Source organism: Leopardus geoffroyi, chromosome B1 (assembly GCF_018350155.1).
Source record: "Leopardus geoffroyi isolate Oge1 chromosome B1, O.geoffroyi_Oge1_pat1.0, whole genome shotgun sequence".
In the NCBI taxonomy this organism is placed as follows: domain Eukaryota; kingdom Metazoa; phylum Chordata; class Mammalia; order Carnivora; family Felidae; genus Leopardus; species Leopardus geoffroyi.
In genome coordinates this window covers 103407156-103425822 of record NC_059327.1, presented here as the reverse complement: position 1 = coordinate 103425822, position 18667 = coordinate 103407156, and the positions used below count along the sequence as shown (strand labels likewise).

Below are 18667 nucleotides of genomic sequence, written 5' to 3'. Positions count from 1 at the left end.
GCATATCTGCTCTATTTAACATCAGAAACTCTTTTAAGTGGCCTCCACTTAACTCATTCCCAGATTTACCTGACACTCTACATCAAGTCTGCTGAATGATGCCCACAGAAGTCTTCTCAGCAGCCTGCCCTCTGCTTTCCCTCATACCTCTGTCCTCACCACTTAACTTGTGTGCTTCTGTCCCAACTGTCTGTTGTGCTTGCTCCCACACCTGTTTAATGTCACTTGTACAAGTCGTTTTAATTAGTAACTTACCTCAATATTACATAAGCCAAAGATATATGAGGAAGAAAATATTCAACCATTTCAAAGAAAATCAGTTGTACATTTTGAAGACTCAAAGGTGAGTCCAAAAAAATTGTCAAATTACAGAAGGCAAAGCAATTACAAAATATGAGGGGAATCAAAAATCTGGAAGGATTCTACACTCAGGCTGCTTTGCAGGAAAGAAACTTTATCATATTACTTTAAAAATAGCAAAACTGAATACTATAAGGAGTGGTTATGAAAAAATATGGTAGCAAACTCTAGTGAGAATACCTATACTCAGTATCAAGAAGGCTGTGGTCATAAATAAAAAAATAAAATAAAAATTAAACATAAAGAATCAATGTATATTTATAAAACAAGTTAAAACAAAATGGTTGAAATACCAATTCTATGATCCCTACTAGAACAAACTTTTTCTATTACTTGACCAAGTACTGGTCCCTATCACATTGGAAAAAAGAATTCCCACCAAATTATTATATTACCAGGTCTGAACAACTGGTTCCCCACACATGCCTCCCTAACTGTCTATGCTGTCCCCATCAAAGTATTTACCACCCTGATCTGCATTTATTTAGCTGCATCCCCCAAATGGGCTGGAAACTCCATGAGGAAAGGGATTATATCCTCAAATTATATATAAACTAACATTCTCAAAATATTCATTATTCTAAATGGCATGAGAATTAGCTAAACACAGGTCTCTCCTTCCCCTTGCCTCTTCCTTTCTCCAAAGATTGCTTGTTCCCTGAGGGCAGGCACTACGTCATATCCAACTATGTGTAAATCTCAATACCTGACTCAACACCTTGTTCACTGAAGGCTATCCACAAAGGACCCACTGAATTGAACTAAGTAAGAGAAAAATAATTGTCATTTCCTTTTGAATTAGTAAGACTGTAAAAGCAAGAGAGTCACTCAGGAAAGTGGAATTTGCTACAAAAAGGGTTGGGGAATCAATTTCCCATTCCCAACAAATTCTTAAGAATTCAAAAGTTAGCCAACAACTGAGAGTGTTTCAACCAACTGGAAATAAGAGAACAGATTAGACAAGCAGATGTGCTTCCTGGAAAGAGAACCGCACTCAACATACCAAAAGTCAATTCAAAAACACATGAGAGAAACTGAATGTCCGTTGAATGCATTTATTGCCATATATAATGTGCACGGCACTGCAGAACATCCACACTTACAAGAATACCCATACCGTTTTCTGCTCTGCAGACCTTTACATACTCTTGGTGGAAACAGAACAAACCGGTTAAATTACAAAATGGAGCAACAAGGGCCAAGACAATTGTACAGACAGCAGCAGCTATGGAATTTTTAGAGACGGTTTCACAACAGCCTTTGAAATTCACTCCGAACCCTATAGGCTGGATAAGTTTTAGACAAGATAGTAAGATTGAGGGGTGCCTTGGTGGCTCAGTCGGCTGGACGTCTGACTTCAGCTCAGGTCATGATCTCAGTTTGTGGGTTCAAGCCCCACATCAGGCTCTGTGCTGACAACTCAGAGCCTGGAGCCTGCTTCGGATTCTGTGTCTCCCTCTCTCTCTGCCCTTCCCCTGCTCACACTCTGTCTCGTCTCTCAGAAGTGAATAAATGTTACAATTTAAAAAAAAAAAAAAAAAGTAAGATTGAAAGGGAGTGGGCTTTTTAAAATAGGGAACACAACATCAGCAAATTGACAGTGCTGCAAAGGGTAGATTAGGTTATGGAAAGCAACAAACCGAGCTATAACACTGGGTATTACAGAAAAACTGTAGAAAAGTAGACTGACAAAGCCACTTTAATACGTGGAGTGACTGAGAAGTCAGGCACAGATGAAACATGCCCTGTGAATTGCAGTGTTTGTAAGGCAACCACCTCAGACTAATGAGACAGAAAAAAAAAAAAAAAAAAAAAAAAAACAAACGACTGGAAAGTAGAAACATGTAAGAAATTTTGTTCATTTGATCAATATGATGGTATATTTTACATATCAACTTGACTGGACCACAGGGTGTCCAGATATCTGGTCAAACATTATTCTGGGTGTATCTGTGAGAGTGTTTTTAAATAAGATTAACATGTCAGTCCATAGGCTGACTATAAGAGCTTGCTCTCCACAACATGGGTGGGCCTCATCCAATCAGTTGAAGGCCAGAAGAGAACGAGACTGACCCTCCACGGAGTATGAGAATTCCTCCTGCCTGACTTCCTCCATACTGGTACAACAGCTTTTTCCTGCCTTTGAACTTGAGATAAAACACATGCTGTGTCTCAAGCCTGAGGGCCTTTGAACTTAAACTATACCCTCAGTTCTTCAGGTTCTCAGGCCTTCAAACTCAGGCTAGAAGTAGAATATCAGGTCCCCCTGGTCCCCAGTTTGCTGGCTCACCCTGCAGATCTTGGGACTTGTCAGCCTCCATAATCATATGAGCCAATTCTTTTAATAAAGTCTCTTTACACACACGTACCTACACATATACATACACATCCTATCGATTCTGCTTCTCTGGAGAACACTGACTAATACAATCAAACTCGAAATGCAAGATGTTTGTTATACCACTACAATGGAATCTATCTGATAAAAAAACTAAAGTACATTTGAAATAACTTCTAGCCAAATAAAACATATTAACCTAGACAAAAAGGGAACATTGAATAACCTACAGATAATTTCAGAGCAGTAAGTTTTCAATATGAATAGTTTTAATTCTACTAGTTTTTTTTCTCATTTTAACAAAGAAACACTTCTGATAGAGATAAGTAATTCATTTGAAAAAAAAAAAATTAAGCAAGTATGTGCCAAGAGCTATGCTAAGATGAAGTATAACATAGTGAAATAAAACAGACACAGTACCCACCCTCAAAGAGCTTAGAGACTAGGAGTAAGCCATTGATACCACCAAAAAAATGGAAAACAACTTGATGAATGCAAGGACAGTGAGGAACATGGTGCTAATGGAGTATATAATGGAGAGAGCTGATCTCATCTGAGGTTCAAGGATGGCCTCTTGGCAATGTGATGACTTAGCTTAGATCTACAGGACACAAACAGAGGAATCTAGCAAAGGGAAAAGGGAACATGCATGTGTAGAGCAAGTGGAAGGAACTCAAATATTCAATAGCTGGGTAAAAAAAAAAAGTATAAGCTGCAAAAAAAGGAATGAAAGTGAGTGGCTAGGAGGTGGTTTCAGAGAAGACAAAGGAAGAGAGCACTTCAAGACGAAGGTATTTGTCAACAACACCTAATGCTGCTGAGCAGATCTAGCAGAAGGAGGTCCAAAAAGCCTGGAGTGCTTTAGTGATGCACAGAGCACTGGTAGCCTGAAAGAGAGCCACCAGATGCCAGGTCAGTGTGGGTTGAGGAGTGTGCCGGAGGTGAGAAAACCGGAGACCCAGCATAGAGACAATTCAAGTAAGGAGAGAGGATCCCCACTGCAAGGGGATGTAGAAACAAGAGGAAACGATTTTGAAAAGAGAAGCGTGAATGTTTAAAATCAATGACAAGAACCCTGTTGAGTGTGAGAGAAGAGAAGGGATACTCTATGTCAGAAGTGTTCATCAGAAGGAGGTACACAGGTGGAAGACTTGTTCTCAGGAGAGAGGAGGGGACACTTCTCTATGCTGGGAGAAAGGAAAGAGAATGAGTGGGCTTGTAAGTACGTGTGCACGTTTGCTGTCAGAGCTGATGGATGTGCAAGTTTTATACATATCACCTTTGTTAACATTCACCAAAATAAGTGGTGAATATATATTCTTAGAATATCTTTTAATTTTCATGTATTTCCAAACATTAAAACAGGCTAGTTATATTCTCTTAACCACTGAACCTCTAAATACAGTGTCCTCAATCCCCAGTGACCTCTATCTGTGATTTCTCCTGTAAGTCTCAGTTACATATTTCACTAGCTTTGGCAATAGGTCAGTTGTAACTATCACCCCAATTCATTTACTAAAAATGCATTTATTGGTAATATGGGTGAAATTAGTCAACAGGTACCAACTTTCAGTTATAAAATAAATAGGTCCTGAAAATATCATATACAGCATGGTGACCAAAAAAATGTATTTGAAGCATATATTCAGAATTGCTCCTAAATGTACATGTATTCCTCTGTTTCTTCTAGATAAAAATTGACTCTGGTGCTCATCATCCCTCTGATTGGGAGAATATGGATATGGGATGGGAAGCTCTGCTCCACTATTCCAAGGCTCTATAAACTCGGGCTCAGCTTTTTCATCTGCAAAATGGGATAATACTACCATTTGGGGGAGGCGGACTGTTAAAATTAAGTAAGATAATGTTGATACAAAAATGTGACAAATTTTTATAATGGCCCAAAGTGGCACAATTTGAAATCTCATTTCATAACTATGGATAATCAGTTTTCATTTATCTTGTTTTGTTTTTAGTTTTAGTGACTGATTTTCTAGGGTTAAAATTATGATAGGGTTTCCTACGGGTTTTAGATGATCTCAACAGAGTTAAAAATCGTATGTGTTATTAAATAACAAGGTGCAAAGTATTTCAAGGGATTATCATATATCACTTTTCTGTACAATGTGGCATCGATCTTACCATGAATTGAAATACAGCAGAATATCAGATCACCTGGGTGGCTCATTCGGTTAAGTATCCGACTCCTGCCTTCAGCTCAGGTTATGATCTCATGGTTCATGGGATCAAGCCCTGTATTGGGCTCTGTGCTGACAGTATGAAGCCTGCTTGGGATTCTCTGTCTCCCTCTCTTTGCCCCTCCCCATCATGTATGCTCAGGCTCTCTCTCTCTCTCTCTCTCTCTCTCTCAAAATAAATAAACATTAAAAAAATAAAGCAGAATATATTTACAGAAGTTTAATAAAAGCATATAAATGCCCAATAATATGCATTTAAAACTGATAAAGAAAAAAAAAATGAGAAAGGGAAGAAAAGCTACTTACAAGCACACTACGCTCCAAAGTCTAGAAATGGGTGGATTGAATTAAGTCACAGAAGGAAAGCTCTCAAAAGCCTAGCTGGGTTTACATGCTATTGCCAGAAGAACAGTCAGGTTAACTCTTGGCAAGAATGACCATGCCCCTTCTTGTTCTTTTTTCCTGTATGGAAAACTAATAGAACGAATGAACGAACGAAAGAGAGGAAAAAAAGACTAATAGCATAGACAGATATGTAAACAACCATTAAGTGTGCACAGCAATATCTCAAAGGACTTAGTTAACCACAAGAAAAGAAACCAGGAAATATTGCTTTAATCTCTGCCCACTGAGGTGAATTAAATAAAATGTATATTAAGTCCCAACCTGAGAAATAACAGATGCATTATTCAACTGATTATGCATTTAATTAAGCATAATAAAAAGTGTGTATAGTTTTGACGTAAGTCAGCCATGATAATGATATACTTAATTACTTTCCAGACTCTTGCTAAACATACTCCAAGTAAAAGGGAAGGTCACAATTCAAATCTTAGAATTCCCCTCCCATTCAACTCTGTACCTACCTTCTTGATGCAATAAAGCAGCACAAACAGTAGCCTACAACTCAGTAACTAATCTTCTTTTTTCCTTTCCCCAAGATGTCTTTTTTGAATCATGTGAGATTTTTAAAGAGGACTAAGACACAATAAGGATGATTAGATTAGATTCTAAGAAACATTTTTCCTAAGGTTTTGTGAGCCAGTTTTCTCAAATTCTCAGAATTTAATATACTTACCTGGATACAGTATAACTTTATTGCAGGTTACATTAATTGAAAGATATATAAATTATAACATAAATTTTATATTTTTTGAATATTTTATTAATTCAGTGATATAATGTAGAACTTCACATTTTACTTTGTATTGCTAAGTAGTAGCTGAACCTTTTATGAGAATCCATGCATGCACTAAATGGAGCACATGTCTTTAAATAAAAATTTCCCTAGAAAACCCAACTTCCCTTCATAAAGAACTAAATGTGGCTAATTCTAGTGTTTTGTGTTATATGCATTAAATTAACTTCACTCTGCAGTTTACTGACTACTGTATTTAATATCAATCATTAAAAAATAATCTAAAACTCATCATAAAATGTATCTCCAATTTTAAAAAAACAAAAATAAAGCCATTTTACTCTTTATGTTTATACCCAAAAAAATCTTGCTTGAAAACAAGTAGTATATTTTTGTTGTCTATATTTTAGATTTAACACTTAAATATATATGTATATAATATAATATAATATAATATAATATAATATAATAATCTACATATAAGAATATATAATATATATAATTATATATACATAATCTTAATTTCCTCCTCTGATATGGGGTATTCATGTTATTTGCTTTGCTGTATCTAACACAAATGCCTCTTCTTTACATTATATTTTTTATCAACTACAATATTTTAAACTTTCTTCTTTTTAGTTTCTACCACATCTCTTCTTAAACCTTGTAATTATAAAGCACAGTTCCAGTGTATTCAATATAGTGCTGATTAATTTTCAAATCCTAATCTTTGATTATTATGTTTGTTAAGTATAATTTCAAAGAACCAGCTCGCAGCAAATATCATCTTTCCCACGAACCCCTGTCACTTCCCTATTCCATAGCCTAGGTTTCTGAGTTAGTCCCGAGTGGACTGCTTGCTGGGTTGTTAATCAACGGAGTATCTAAACTTAAGACTTAATCTGTAGTAATATCTGTAAAAAAAAAAAAAAAATCTCTGACTTAACAACAAGGTGCTGTTGGCCACACAGTCATCTAAGAGATAAAATACTCACACAGTAGACTGAAATGTATGTACACATACCAGTACATACTCAGCACTCACAGGGTAAAAATGTAACACCTTGCCAGACCAAATACTCACATACACATAAACAGCAGACCAGAGTTCAAGTGGAAGCATTTGCTTTCTGTTATTTCAAAGGAAACAGACATAAGCTTTCTTCCAAGCTGACAAGGCACAACCCACTAGGTGTACATCAGGAAAGAAAGAACAGTGGAGGCCAGGTCACTGAGCGCTCGCTGAGCCCCGACTAGATACATCCAGGCCACGTGGGCAGCGGGAAAACAAACATAACCAATACAGACTGTTCTTGACAATCTCAGTCCAGTGACAGAAACACATGTATAAGTAAATGATTTCTCCAAGTGAGCCCATGGACATATTAGGCAGTTTGGATTTCTATTCTGGAGGTATTGGGAAATTTTTAAATTAAATAATTTGCTTTTAAATTTTAAAAATTCTAGATTAAATTAAATTAAATAGAATTTACTTTTAAATTAGTAATAAATTTAAATTAAGTTTTAAATATAAGACTCAACGCTTTTCCTCCCAGAAGAATAATTTCACAGAATTCCTATTTTAAGTTCTACTTCATAGTTACACTGTCACCAATCCTATTAACAAAGGCCCCAAATCAATTAGGAAATAAGCATTTTTTGGCCCTCTAGCTTCCCTTTGGTTAATGCCACAGAGGTGGACCTTGGTGGGTTACAAATTACGAAAGCACAGGAGCCTTTTAAATGATTTCTAGAGACAATACCTACGAACATCCAGCATTCCCCATTCTGAAAGATACCTGAAAGCAGGCAGAATGTCGATGTGCTAAGAGACAATCGGCCTGCACAAAACCTGCTTCTTTTAAAAAGCTGAAAAGTGTCTTAGCACAATCAAAATGATCTTAAACCTATCTCTAAAGGTTGTCCAAATCACTGTATCTGATAAAGGTCTCTGCACAGTACAACAGGACACCTTCCCCACAGGACATTTCTCACATTCACAAAGTCCTAGTTATCTTTCCAAAGGGAAGACAAGCCACACAGCTACAGCCAATACAGAGTCACAGCAAGCAGTACTCAAGTGGCCTGGGCAGACGCATGCTCCCCTGTGCATCCAGCAACCAGGACACTCAGGAGCAGGCAACCAGGCTGCCGCTGCATAGTTGAGAGCAGGCCCACTAGGATTTAGTCATTCCACATAGCAGGTTGTTCCCTGAGTGGTGAATACTTACTAAAGAGTCTACTACATGCTTGGAATTTATACTTATACTTGGAATTTATACTTATATTGCTACCTTGAGAAGCAATTTATACTTATACTTGAAATTTATACTTATACTTGGAATTTATACTTATATTGCTACCTTGAGAAGATGTAAGAAGAAATGAAGTAGATTTTGCTCTGTTTTCTATAGAAACAAAACGATAAAGACAAAAACTATAAACCTGGCAGAGCTGTGATCATGAAAATAGTTGCTAACTTATATTGGCACACATAGGGGCCAGGTGTTTGGCATATGTTACCCTTGTTTAATTTAATCTTCACAAAATCCAATGAGGTGGTATTGTTATCATTAATTCACAAAAAGGAAGAGTTCAAAGATTATTTTGACCACTATGGAGACAGTAACTAGCTCGTCTTTTTAACTACAATATCTCCAGCGTTCCGGAAAGGCCCTGGCACACAGCAGATCCTCGAGAGCTATCAGGTGAATGAATGCATTAAGTGAACTGCTCAGCCAGCAAGGGTCAGAGCCAGGAATCTACTGCTTAAATTGCCTTTCTTAATAATATCCAAACTGGGCTGGTTCTGCATTCCTCTGAGTCTGTATCAAGTCCTTGTTTTGTCCACGAACTTTAACCTTTCCCTGTTGTGCTTTAAAGCAAATTTTCCTCATTGACCATTGCCAGAGCCAGCCTTAAAGATGGCCCCCAATGATGCCCTACCTCCTGGAATTCACACCCTTGTGTAGTCCCCTCCTCCACTATACCAGGGTTGGTCTGTGTCTATGTGACTAGTAGCATTCCACAGCAATAATGGTACAGTATGTTATTCCCAAACCTTGGTTATAAAAGATTGCTTGTCTCTTCCCCCTCCCCCCCCGCCTCTCTCCTTCTCTCTCTCTCTCTCTCTCTCTCTCTCTCTCTCTCTCTCTCTCTCTCTCTTGCATCACTCTCAGAGATACAAACTGCCATGTCATAAGGAACCCCCGGAAATGTTTACATGGTAAAGAAGCCATGTGAGTGATCCTGGAAGTAGAATCCCCACCCCTAATCAAGTCTTTGGAGATTTCAAACAGCCCCAGATAATTAATGCTTGATCACAACTTCATGGCAGTCCTTGAGCTAGAACGCCAGGACCACCCAAGTTAAGTTGCTCCTAAATTCCTGATCCTCAGAACATGTATGAAGTAATGAATGTTCGTTGTTTCAAACTGTTAAATCTGAGGCAAATTTGTTACATAACAATAGATAACTAACGCAATCAGAAACAGATACAGATAAGACAAGCTAGATGAAAATCATTCTGAAAAATTATTCAAAAGTAATTCTCTAATACAAGTGATTCACAGAATCCTCATAGTCAAAGGCGCCACAACGGTCTGTTTTGTTGCTGGATGAGACATGGACACTGGCAAGCGGGAGTAGTCTTCAATGGAGATAGTAGAAGAAATTACCTGTATGGTGTCTCGCTTCAAAAGCCCAGGAAGTCCCACCTACTCGAAATTTTCCCCTATACTCAACCTGCCATGCTCAGATCCTAGAATTTTACTATTATTAATATCAACAGATTTAAATGTTAACTGTAACACACTTTTAACACATTAGCTAGCAGCTGGGGAGAAAGGAACTAAAGGAGAGAAGAGGCAAGGACAGATATTACGTAAGCATGACCTTTATGTAAAGGAAAAGAAGGTGTAATGCTTGAATTCAGGATAGCTTGAGAACTTAAAAAAGATAAAGGAATATATGATGTAAATAACTTTAAAATATCTATATTTTTAAACTGAACATAGGGAAGGGAGAAAAAAAGAAAAGCAAACCATAAGAGACTCTTACCTATACAAAACAAACAGGGCTGCTGCAAGGGTGTTAGGTGGGGGGATGGGCTAAATAAGTGATGGGTATTGGGGACGGCACTGGTTGTGATGAGCGCTGGGTGTTATATGTAAGTGACTAATCACTAAATTCTATACCTGAAACCATTTTTACCATAAATGGAACTAGAATTTAAATAAAAACTTTATATAAATAAACAAACAATTTTGCAAATGTTCAGCAGTTTCAAAATATCTAGGTAGCAAGTTCAGAAACATGGAACGTTCTCAAAATCTGAATTTACTCCTTTATAAATTATCTCAACTCTAAGGTTTTAGAGCACAGAGGTTCAGAGGGTGGGAAGAGAAGACAGGTCACCTGGGTTCAATTCCTAGCCAGTACTTCTTGGCTGTGTGGTCTCAGGCAAGTTACTTAGAGTCTGTGTATCAGCATCCTCAGTTTACAAAGGTTGGTGACAATTATAGCACCTTCCTCATAGGGTCAGGGTAAGGATCAGGGTTATAATACACAGAAGCACTTCCTGGCACATAGTAAGTGTTCGGTAAGTGTTAGCTGCCATCTTCATCATCATTACTAAGGATTAACATATATTTCAAGGTTATCGCTATGCATCACTTAAGGATATTTCTATAAATACTCATTTGACTTGTCAATAAATTATACTCTGACTTAGAATAATAAGTTGACAAACAATATAATAATTCCTCTGCTCCCTACAGGAATATGTGGCCACAGCAGAGCTAGAATTTAAAACTTCAGAGGACCAACTGCTTGTAATTGTACTTGTAATTGTACTTTATTTAAACTTTTACCTCATGAAAGGCAAATATGTACCTTGCTGTAAGATAATCCCTTAAAAGATTTGCATATTATTTAACTGATATTTTTATGGTATTACTGAAGAAAATCATTAGACAGTTGCACCTTAATATTCTGTAATAGATTCTAGAAAATATTATAAAAATGCCACTTATATAAATCTGATAAGAAGAAACAGAAATAGAGAAGAAACTAAATTAGAGAAAACTAATTTGGTGTAGAAATGAAAAATCTTTTTGATATATTTTTTTTATTTTTTGGTTGCTTGGTTGCTATAATGGTACCTGCTACATGAATGCTACATCAACACTATTTGATAAGTGTCTGGATGACAATGGATAAAGTCTTATCCATGCTTTAAAAATATTCTAGTTGCTTCACTCTTAGGAAATCTACATTTGATCCCCCAGCTCTGCCATTTTGAAATATCATGTGTCACCAGAAGACTCCAGGATAAAGTAAGAGTGTCTGTCCATCCTCACACAAGGCAGAGGAAGGACGGAAAAGAACATGTAATAGAATAGCTCCCCTGGTAATGGGACAACTAAACTGACATCAGAATTGGGACCAACCTGTGTTGACGTCACAAGTTTGGCTCAATACCTAGTGCTCTCTCAACTTATTTAGACCATCTCCACAATGTGACATCCCTTATGAGGTATATCAAAACCCAAATGTTTTTCCATATGCTCCTTTTTCTTATAACACCAAGACACCTTTCATTTATGTTGATAATATATTGCAAAAAGTCCCAGGGAAGCGAGGCCTGGAAATATGTCCTTAAGAACATGAGATGTAGCACTCTCTCTGAAATGTCCCAAGAATTCAAAGTCTCAACTTTAAATGCATAATCCTGTACTTAAATAGTTTTCTATGAAAAGATCAGAAAATGTTTAAAGCCTGCAAAACACTGAGTAGGTCAAATCTTTTTTTTCAAATATTACATTTTTTCCTTTGGGGTAACAAAATTAATACTTAACAAGAATCACCCATTTTTTTTATGGAGCCTAAGAATTCTTTTGGTTCATTTTAAGCCACATCTTTCACACTTTGAATTGTCTGGTTCAGTTGGAAATATTTTTCATAAGTCTGGACATACAGTTCAACTAATTATTCTAAAATGTGTGCATGTGGGAAGAATTTTTTGCTGAAGAGATCCTTCAATAATTCATATATTTAAATCATTTCCAAAGCAAATTTTCCAAAATCAAATAAATTGCAAAACTACAAGTAAACTAAGTCTCCAAAAAGGAGTTTCAATCCACTGCCAAAACAGACCTCAAATTCTTAATCCCTAGTCCAAAAAATTGGACCAAGTATTGACGTTTTCCACCAAGCAAGCCACATAGCCACAAATGTTTCTCATTTACTCCACTCCTGGGACATACAGCTCAAATAAAAAATTTCCTGAATACCCCAAATTTCAGATACAATTTGGAATGTAAGTGATTCATAATGTTATGCAGGAAACATTATGATCTTCTCCTACCAACTCAATGTTTCTGGAATGCAACCCTCAGGAGATTATCCCAACGAATTAGAAGGCTGACATCACTGTCAGCCTTGTGACCCAAGCATTATGTCCTCTGCCCCCAGCTCAGATGTGATTTTGAACCCTGAACAATCTGCTACTCCAGCTACTGTTCAAGTGAAAAAGAGGTTCCATCAAGGGAGCTAACAAAGATCCATACTGTGCTCCATGGCAAGAAACATGGTAACAGTGCACTAAACCCCCCTCTAAGTAAAGGCCAAAACAACATTAAAAGGAATTAAAGGCACTGTCATCACTTGTGCACCCAAAGATACTCACAGTGGCCTCTGAACAGATTCTAATTAAATTCAAGTATGAAACTTCACAGAGCCTCTAGTTAGTTTATGAATCCTATTCTAATCCCACCCCCACTTCACCTCCTCTCCAACCAAATAATAATTTCTTAGAGTATCAAAGTTGCAACAATAATGTTTTGTGGATTCCTATTGTCTTTCAAGTAAAGAAAGATGGTTAATATAGAGAAAAAGCTCTACAATGAATGTACAGAATGAACATGAAAATTTTGTAAGTCCAAGCAACCACGGTTACTAAGAAAGACAGATATGCAGGTGGCCACCATGTAATGAAATAAATAAATAGGGCATAGAGAGCAAATACTGACATAGTACTCCATTACCTAAAGGGATCATTACAAGCAAAATGTACAGTTAGAGGAAATACTTAAACAAGGATTATCTAAGGGAGTCTGAGACAAAACTCAAAACTGAGCACACCCTGGAAATTCAGGCAAATGGAGAGAGCTACTGATGCTACAGAAATAACAGCCAATAGGAAGAAATTTCTCAAACAAAAGGTGTCGTCTGAGCAAAGGTTAAAATCATTATTTAAGCATAAGGAGGAAAGAATCTATTTTAAATAGAATAACCTCCTTGGGGCACCTGGGTGGCTCTTTTGGTTAAGCATCTGACTCTTGATTTTGGTTCAGGCCCTATCCCATGGTTTGTGACATTAAGCCCCCATGTCAGGCACCGTGCTGAGAGTGTGGAGCCTGCTTGGGATTCTCTCTCTCCCTCTCTCTCTGCCCCTCCCCCACTCTCTCTCAAAATAAAGAAATAAACTTAAAATAAATAGATAAATAAATAAATACAATAATACTATCTAAAACACAATAATAAAGAAAAAACAATGCTTTTGCCTAAAGTAAATTTCATGGGCTTTTTGATATTGGTAACATTCACAAGGAAGCACTTAAACTGAGTCTGGAAATGAAAATTGTGAGGTAACCAAAGCTGCTATGAGATGACTGCCTCCAGAAACCACAAAAAATAAAACAAAATACTTGAAATAACTTAATGTCTACACATTTAAAGAGATCAGTTCAAATCTGTTGTTGGATCAAAAGTATGTCATGAATAATCTAAAAAGTGGCTTGAATATCTCTAACTGCTGGAGGATCTTATTTTTCATCCCACCCTAGCCTGTCGGTAAGAGGCATCTCTCATTGATCCATACAAAAAAAAAAAAAAAAAAAAAAAAGACAGTAATCACATTGGTTATATCTAATACTTATGTGTACTGAAAAGATTTGGTTAGCTAAAAATACCAGGAAGTGGAATAGTCTAGATGACTATCTTTCTGGTTACTTTAAAACCTAATTCTATGTATTTTCCCTCTTGTGACCAATGGTATTACACTCAGAATTGAGTGAAATCAGATAACCCTCAGCAAATTATTAAACTTTCACAGTTCTTATGAATAAATACATGATGTATATGAAGCTTCTAGAACAGCACACATGGTAAATACTAGTTCCCTTATTATTTTCCCTTCTCTTACTTCTGCTAACCATTGTTTTGCTGCTTCCTCTGTAGTTTAGGATCCATGAGCTGGGTTTTCCCATGAAATGAGTCAATTCCCCAATAGAATGTAATGTTTTTTTGTTCTGTTAATCATCCAATCAGTGAGTTTTAATTAGAGAACCCCTCTAAGAACTTATTGCCTTAACTTTTTCTCTTTTTGGCTGAGTTTCTACTGTGGAATCACCTAAGTTCAACTCATAGTTTGTATCAGAGCCTAACATTACATGCAGCACTATACTAGGATACAGGGATACAGACAGAATCAATAAAATACGGTTCCCACTTGGGATGGTTAATTTTGTTAACTGAGCCACAGGATTCCCAAATAGTTGTTTAAACATCATTCAGGGTGTTTCTGTGAGGATGTTTTGGCATGAAATTAACATTTAAATAAATGGACTTGAGTGAAGCAAATTGCCCTCCACATGTGGGTAAGCCTGATCCAATCAGTTGGAGGCCTGAATTGAACTACAAGGTGATCCTCCCCCAAATAAGAGAATTCTCCTGCTTTATGACCTTCACACTGTAATATCTGCTCTTCCAGCCTAAGGGTGTGTGAAGTGGGACACTGGTTCTTCTTGATTCTATGGCAGCCTGATGGTTCTCAAATTCAAATTCTATAGCAGCTTCCTTGTTCTATGGCCTCTAGACTCAAAGTGGGATTTTGAGCTCTGCAGATTTTGGATTTGCCAGCCTCCATAATCATATGGGCCAATACCTTATAATAAATCTCTCTCTGTGTCTCTGTCTCTCTACCCCCCACCGTCTCTCTCTCTCTCTAATATATATTTATATATATACATATATATATATATATATACATATACATGTATATATATATGTGTGTGTGTGTGTGTGTATACACACACACACACACACACACACAAACATATACACATAGACATAGACATAGAGACCCTATTGGTTCTATTTCTCTGGAAAATTCTGAGTAATACACTATCCTCACTCAAGAAGCTCAAAGTCCAGTCATGGGGATATACCCAAATAAATTTTCTCCATGAAGCTTTTCCCAAACAATAACACAGAATATCCTACTATGAGCCAAACAACCAACAAACTAAGGAAACTATCAATATCCACTGAATGAATTAAAAGTACTTGAAAACAAGATCTGCCAAGGACAATATCAGATCATGTAATTCGTTCCCTCAAGAATTCCCATAAAGTGAGTGATGTGGTGTCAATTTACAACTAGACTTGCCCTTTCCTGCATATGCTGACTAGATGAGATTTCTCTGCTTTATGAGATAGTTACTGTTATTTGAAGCAAGTCATTAGGAAATAAATCTAAAACAGGGAGTGCAGTTAGAAATTAGTTCATTCCCCTCACAGAGCTTACATAGTACAAATAAGAAGCAAATAAGCTCACTTGAATGGCAGCCAAGTTCTTCTGCTCCTGAGATGGTGCCTCATGAACAAAGCGAAGCCAGTTGGAGTGTCGTGGATTGGTAGCATCCAAAATGTATAGAACTTCTCCCTTACTCCCACGAACCTGAAATATAAAAAGCTCCTGAGTTTGCACTTGAAGTCAGGATTAGTCATACTAAACATATCAAGGGTAGGATATGATATTATTTCATAAGTATATACCTTTCTTATTGACAGGTGTTGAATAGATGCTGGATTAACATCCATTCTTTCCCTTAAACACACATACAAATAGAGCCTAATATTTTATCTGGCAGATGTCTAGATGACTCACAACTGCAAGCAACTCTCAGAAACATCCTGTGTTGATAGCTCTTTTCTGGTTAAAATTATTTGTTTGTAGGTATATTTCAATATACGTGTTGCAACTGCAATTACTCAGGGGATAACCATAATTGCAACCCGTCCCCTTTTTTCCACTGAAGAGGGTGATACTGCTTGGTTCCCAGTTGAGGGGGTGGAGCTGGAGCGATCCTTTCAATTTGTCTCTCCACCTGTTTACTGAATCATTTCCATATGAGGAGGACTTGCTAATGTAACCAGTAGAATCTAACATCCATTGAGCCACATTTTCACATTTTTAACTAGTAGGTGAATAAAACAAGTTCCATTCTGTCTTTTTTTAAAAAATTATTTTAGAGAGAAATAGAGAGCATGAGTGGGGGAGAAGGCCAGAGGGAGAAAGAGAGAGAATCTTAAGCAGGCTCCACATTCAGTACAGAGCCCAACGCAGGTCTCAATCCCATGGCCCTGGGATCATGCCCAACTCAAAATCAAGAATTGGACGCTTAACCAACTGAGCCACCCAAGTGCCCCATTTTGTCTTTTCACAGACTGCTGATGGCTTGCTGAGGACAGTGGGCCCTCTGCTTTGTGTTTCATGCCATAAGCCCTTCTGGTCAGAACCACTCAACACTCAGTTGGAGGGAGGAAGGTAACTGCCAAAGAAGTGTGTAATCTATTGGACATTCTTGAACCCAAGTTGCTTTAAACCAAGCTTCTCCAAAGCCCCCGCATTGTAGATTATCAGGCACTGCTAAGTTTAATAATACATATATCAATCTCTATCCAACTCACTGTGTGTCTATATTCAATTGGAATCCAGGGGAGAAGAAAGAAGGAATGAGCGATTAGCACTTCAGATCCCTAACACCAAGTAACACAAATGTAAGAATGCAAATTCACCTTTGCAGACTTGGGGTGGGGATAAACATATTCTACATTTCCAAAATCTTATTTAATAAAATAAAGCACAACCAGCCTAATAAGATATGTATTTTCATGGTATATTTGGACAATCATGCATTCACTCAACATAATTTATTGAGTTCTTACCATGTGCCCGGTACAGCTTAAGTCACTGGGAATCTTTTAGTGAACAGGATAGATGAGGCCTGGCATCACAGCACTTCAGAACAAATAAGTATAGAATATAACCTCAGGTAAAGATAAGTCCTGTGAGGACAACTAAAGAAGAGTAGCAGGAAGCAGAGTGAGAGGAGATGGACAGTCTCAGATGACATGGTCAGGCATAGCCTCTCTGACAAGGTGATCTGAAAAGAGCTCTAAGGAAGGAAGGCACCAGGGGCACCTGGGTGGCTCAGTCGGTTAAGCATCTGACTCTTGATTTTGGCTTAGGTCATGAGCTCATGGTTCGAGCCCCGTGTCATGTTCTGCACAGACATGCACAGACAGCACAGAGCTCACTTGGGATTCTCTCTCTCTCTGCCCTTCCCCAGCTCATGCACATGTGCACATGCTCACTTGCTCTCTCTCACTCTCTCTCTCTCAAAATAAATAAACTTAAAAAAAAAAAGAGGAAGAAGAAGGAAGGCATGAGCCAGTGAAGAACCAAAGAGTGCTCCCAGACAGAAGGAACAGCAAATAAAAGGCAAATAGAAAGGCCCTGGGTTAAAGACAAATTAGGTTTGTTCAAAGAACAGCAAAAAGGCCATGGGACTAGAACAGAAGGAGCAACTAAGAAAATAATGGGTACTGAGATCAGACAGACTGCACTGGCCCAATCATATACTAACATGTGACCAGGAAGCCATCTATAGAGGTCAAGTTACCCCTAAAAACTATCATATATAAATATCTGCTACATGCACTGAAAAAAACAATATTTCAAGATTTCACCAAATATTGTCCAGAAAAAATACAGTTTACCTGTTTCTACTATCATATACATTCACTGCCATGCTTCTCAAACAATTCCTGTTTTCTTAAATGCCCAAGGATTCTCAATAATCATTTAAAAATCTTGCTAATGAAATGTCAGACCTCACTGAGAAGGAGGAATTTAATTTTCAATATTACAATTGGCTAAAAGAAGAAGTTAGGAGTATAAACACCTACTATTTATATCTCATGTTTAGGTGTGAAGCTATGGGAATCTGTAACTTCGCACTAAATAAACTCATGCTGAGAAGATCTCTTTTGGCAGGCACTTAAAAATTGTACTACGTTCCTACCTTCAACCCGGAACCCTCACTGCCCAACGGGTAACATCAGAAATGTCCAGAAACACTGCTAGGATAGATAGAAAGGACCTTCTACACCTCTCCTCAAAGAGGACATCAACCAACCTTTCTTTAAGCAGGGTAAATAATTTTAAATACTCGGGTATAAATTCTCCTTGCCAGGTTCCTCCCTAGCTACAGTAACAAAACTATATTGACAAACAACTAAGTTAAGCAGAACAAGTGGCAATGCCATTAGATGCTTGAAAAAAAATATTTTTCTCAAGACCAAAATTAAAAACCTACATCTGTTAGGTAGAAGCCGGACAGGAGCAGTGGAAGGAACACCCAGAGGCAGAGTCCCAAATCCAAGAAAGGGAATGGTACAGACCTGAGCTGGAGGCAAGGATGGTGAAAAATAAGCAACATGTTAAATGTCCGGAGGCACAACAGCCTCACCTTGTGGCTTCCAAGACCTTGGGACTGGCAAATC

The 18667-nt window shown here is 37.6% G+C and overlaps 1 protein-coding gene across 5 annotated transcripts in view; it reads right to left on the bottom strand.

Moving 5' to 3' along the window:
- PRDM5 (PR/SET domain 5) overlaps nucleotides 1–18667 on the bottom strand; it is a 216273-nt gene that overhangs the window by 121223 nt on the left and 76383 nt on the right. For all 5 annotated transcript variants that reach the window (XR_006710158.1, XM_045468690.1, XM_045468698.1 and 2 more), the window contains exon 3: nucleotides 15654–15776. Coding sequence is in view for 4 of the 5 variants with exons in the window: in XM_045468690.1 (XP_045324646.1) it covers nucleotides 15654–15776 (123 nt within the window). In the remaining variant the exon portion in view is untranslated. The remainder of the gene's footprint in view (nucleotides 1–15653; nucleotides 15777–18667) is intronic.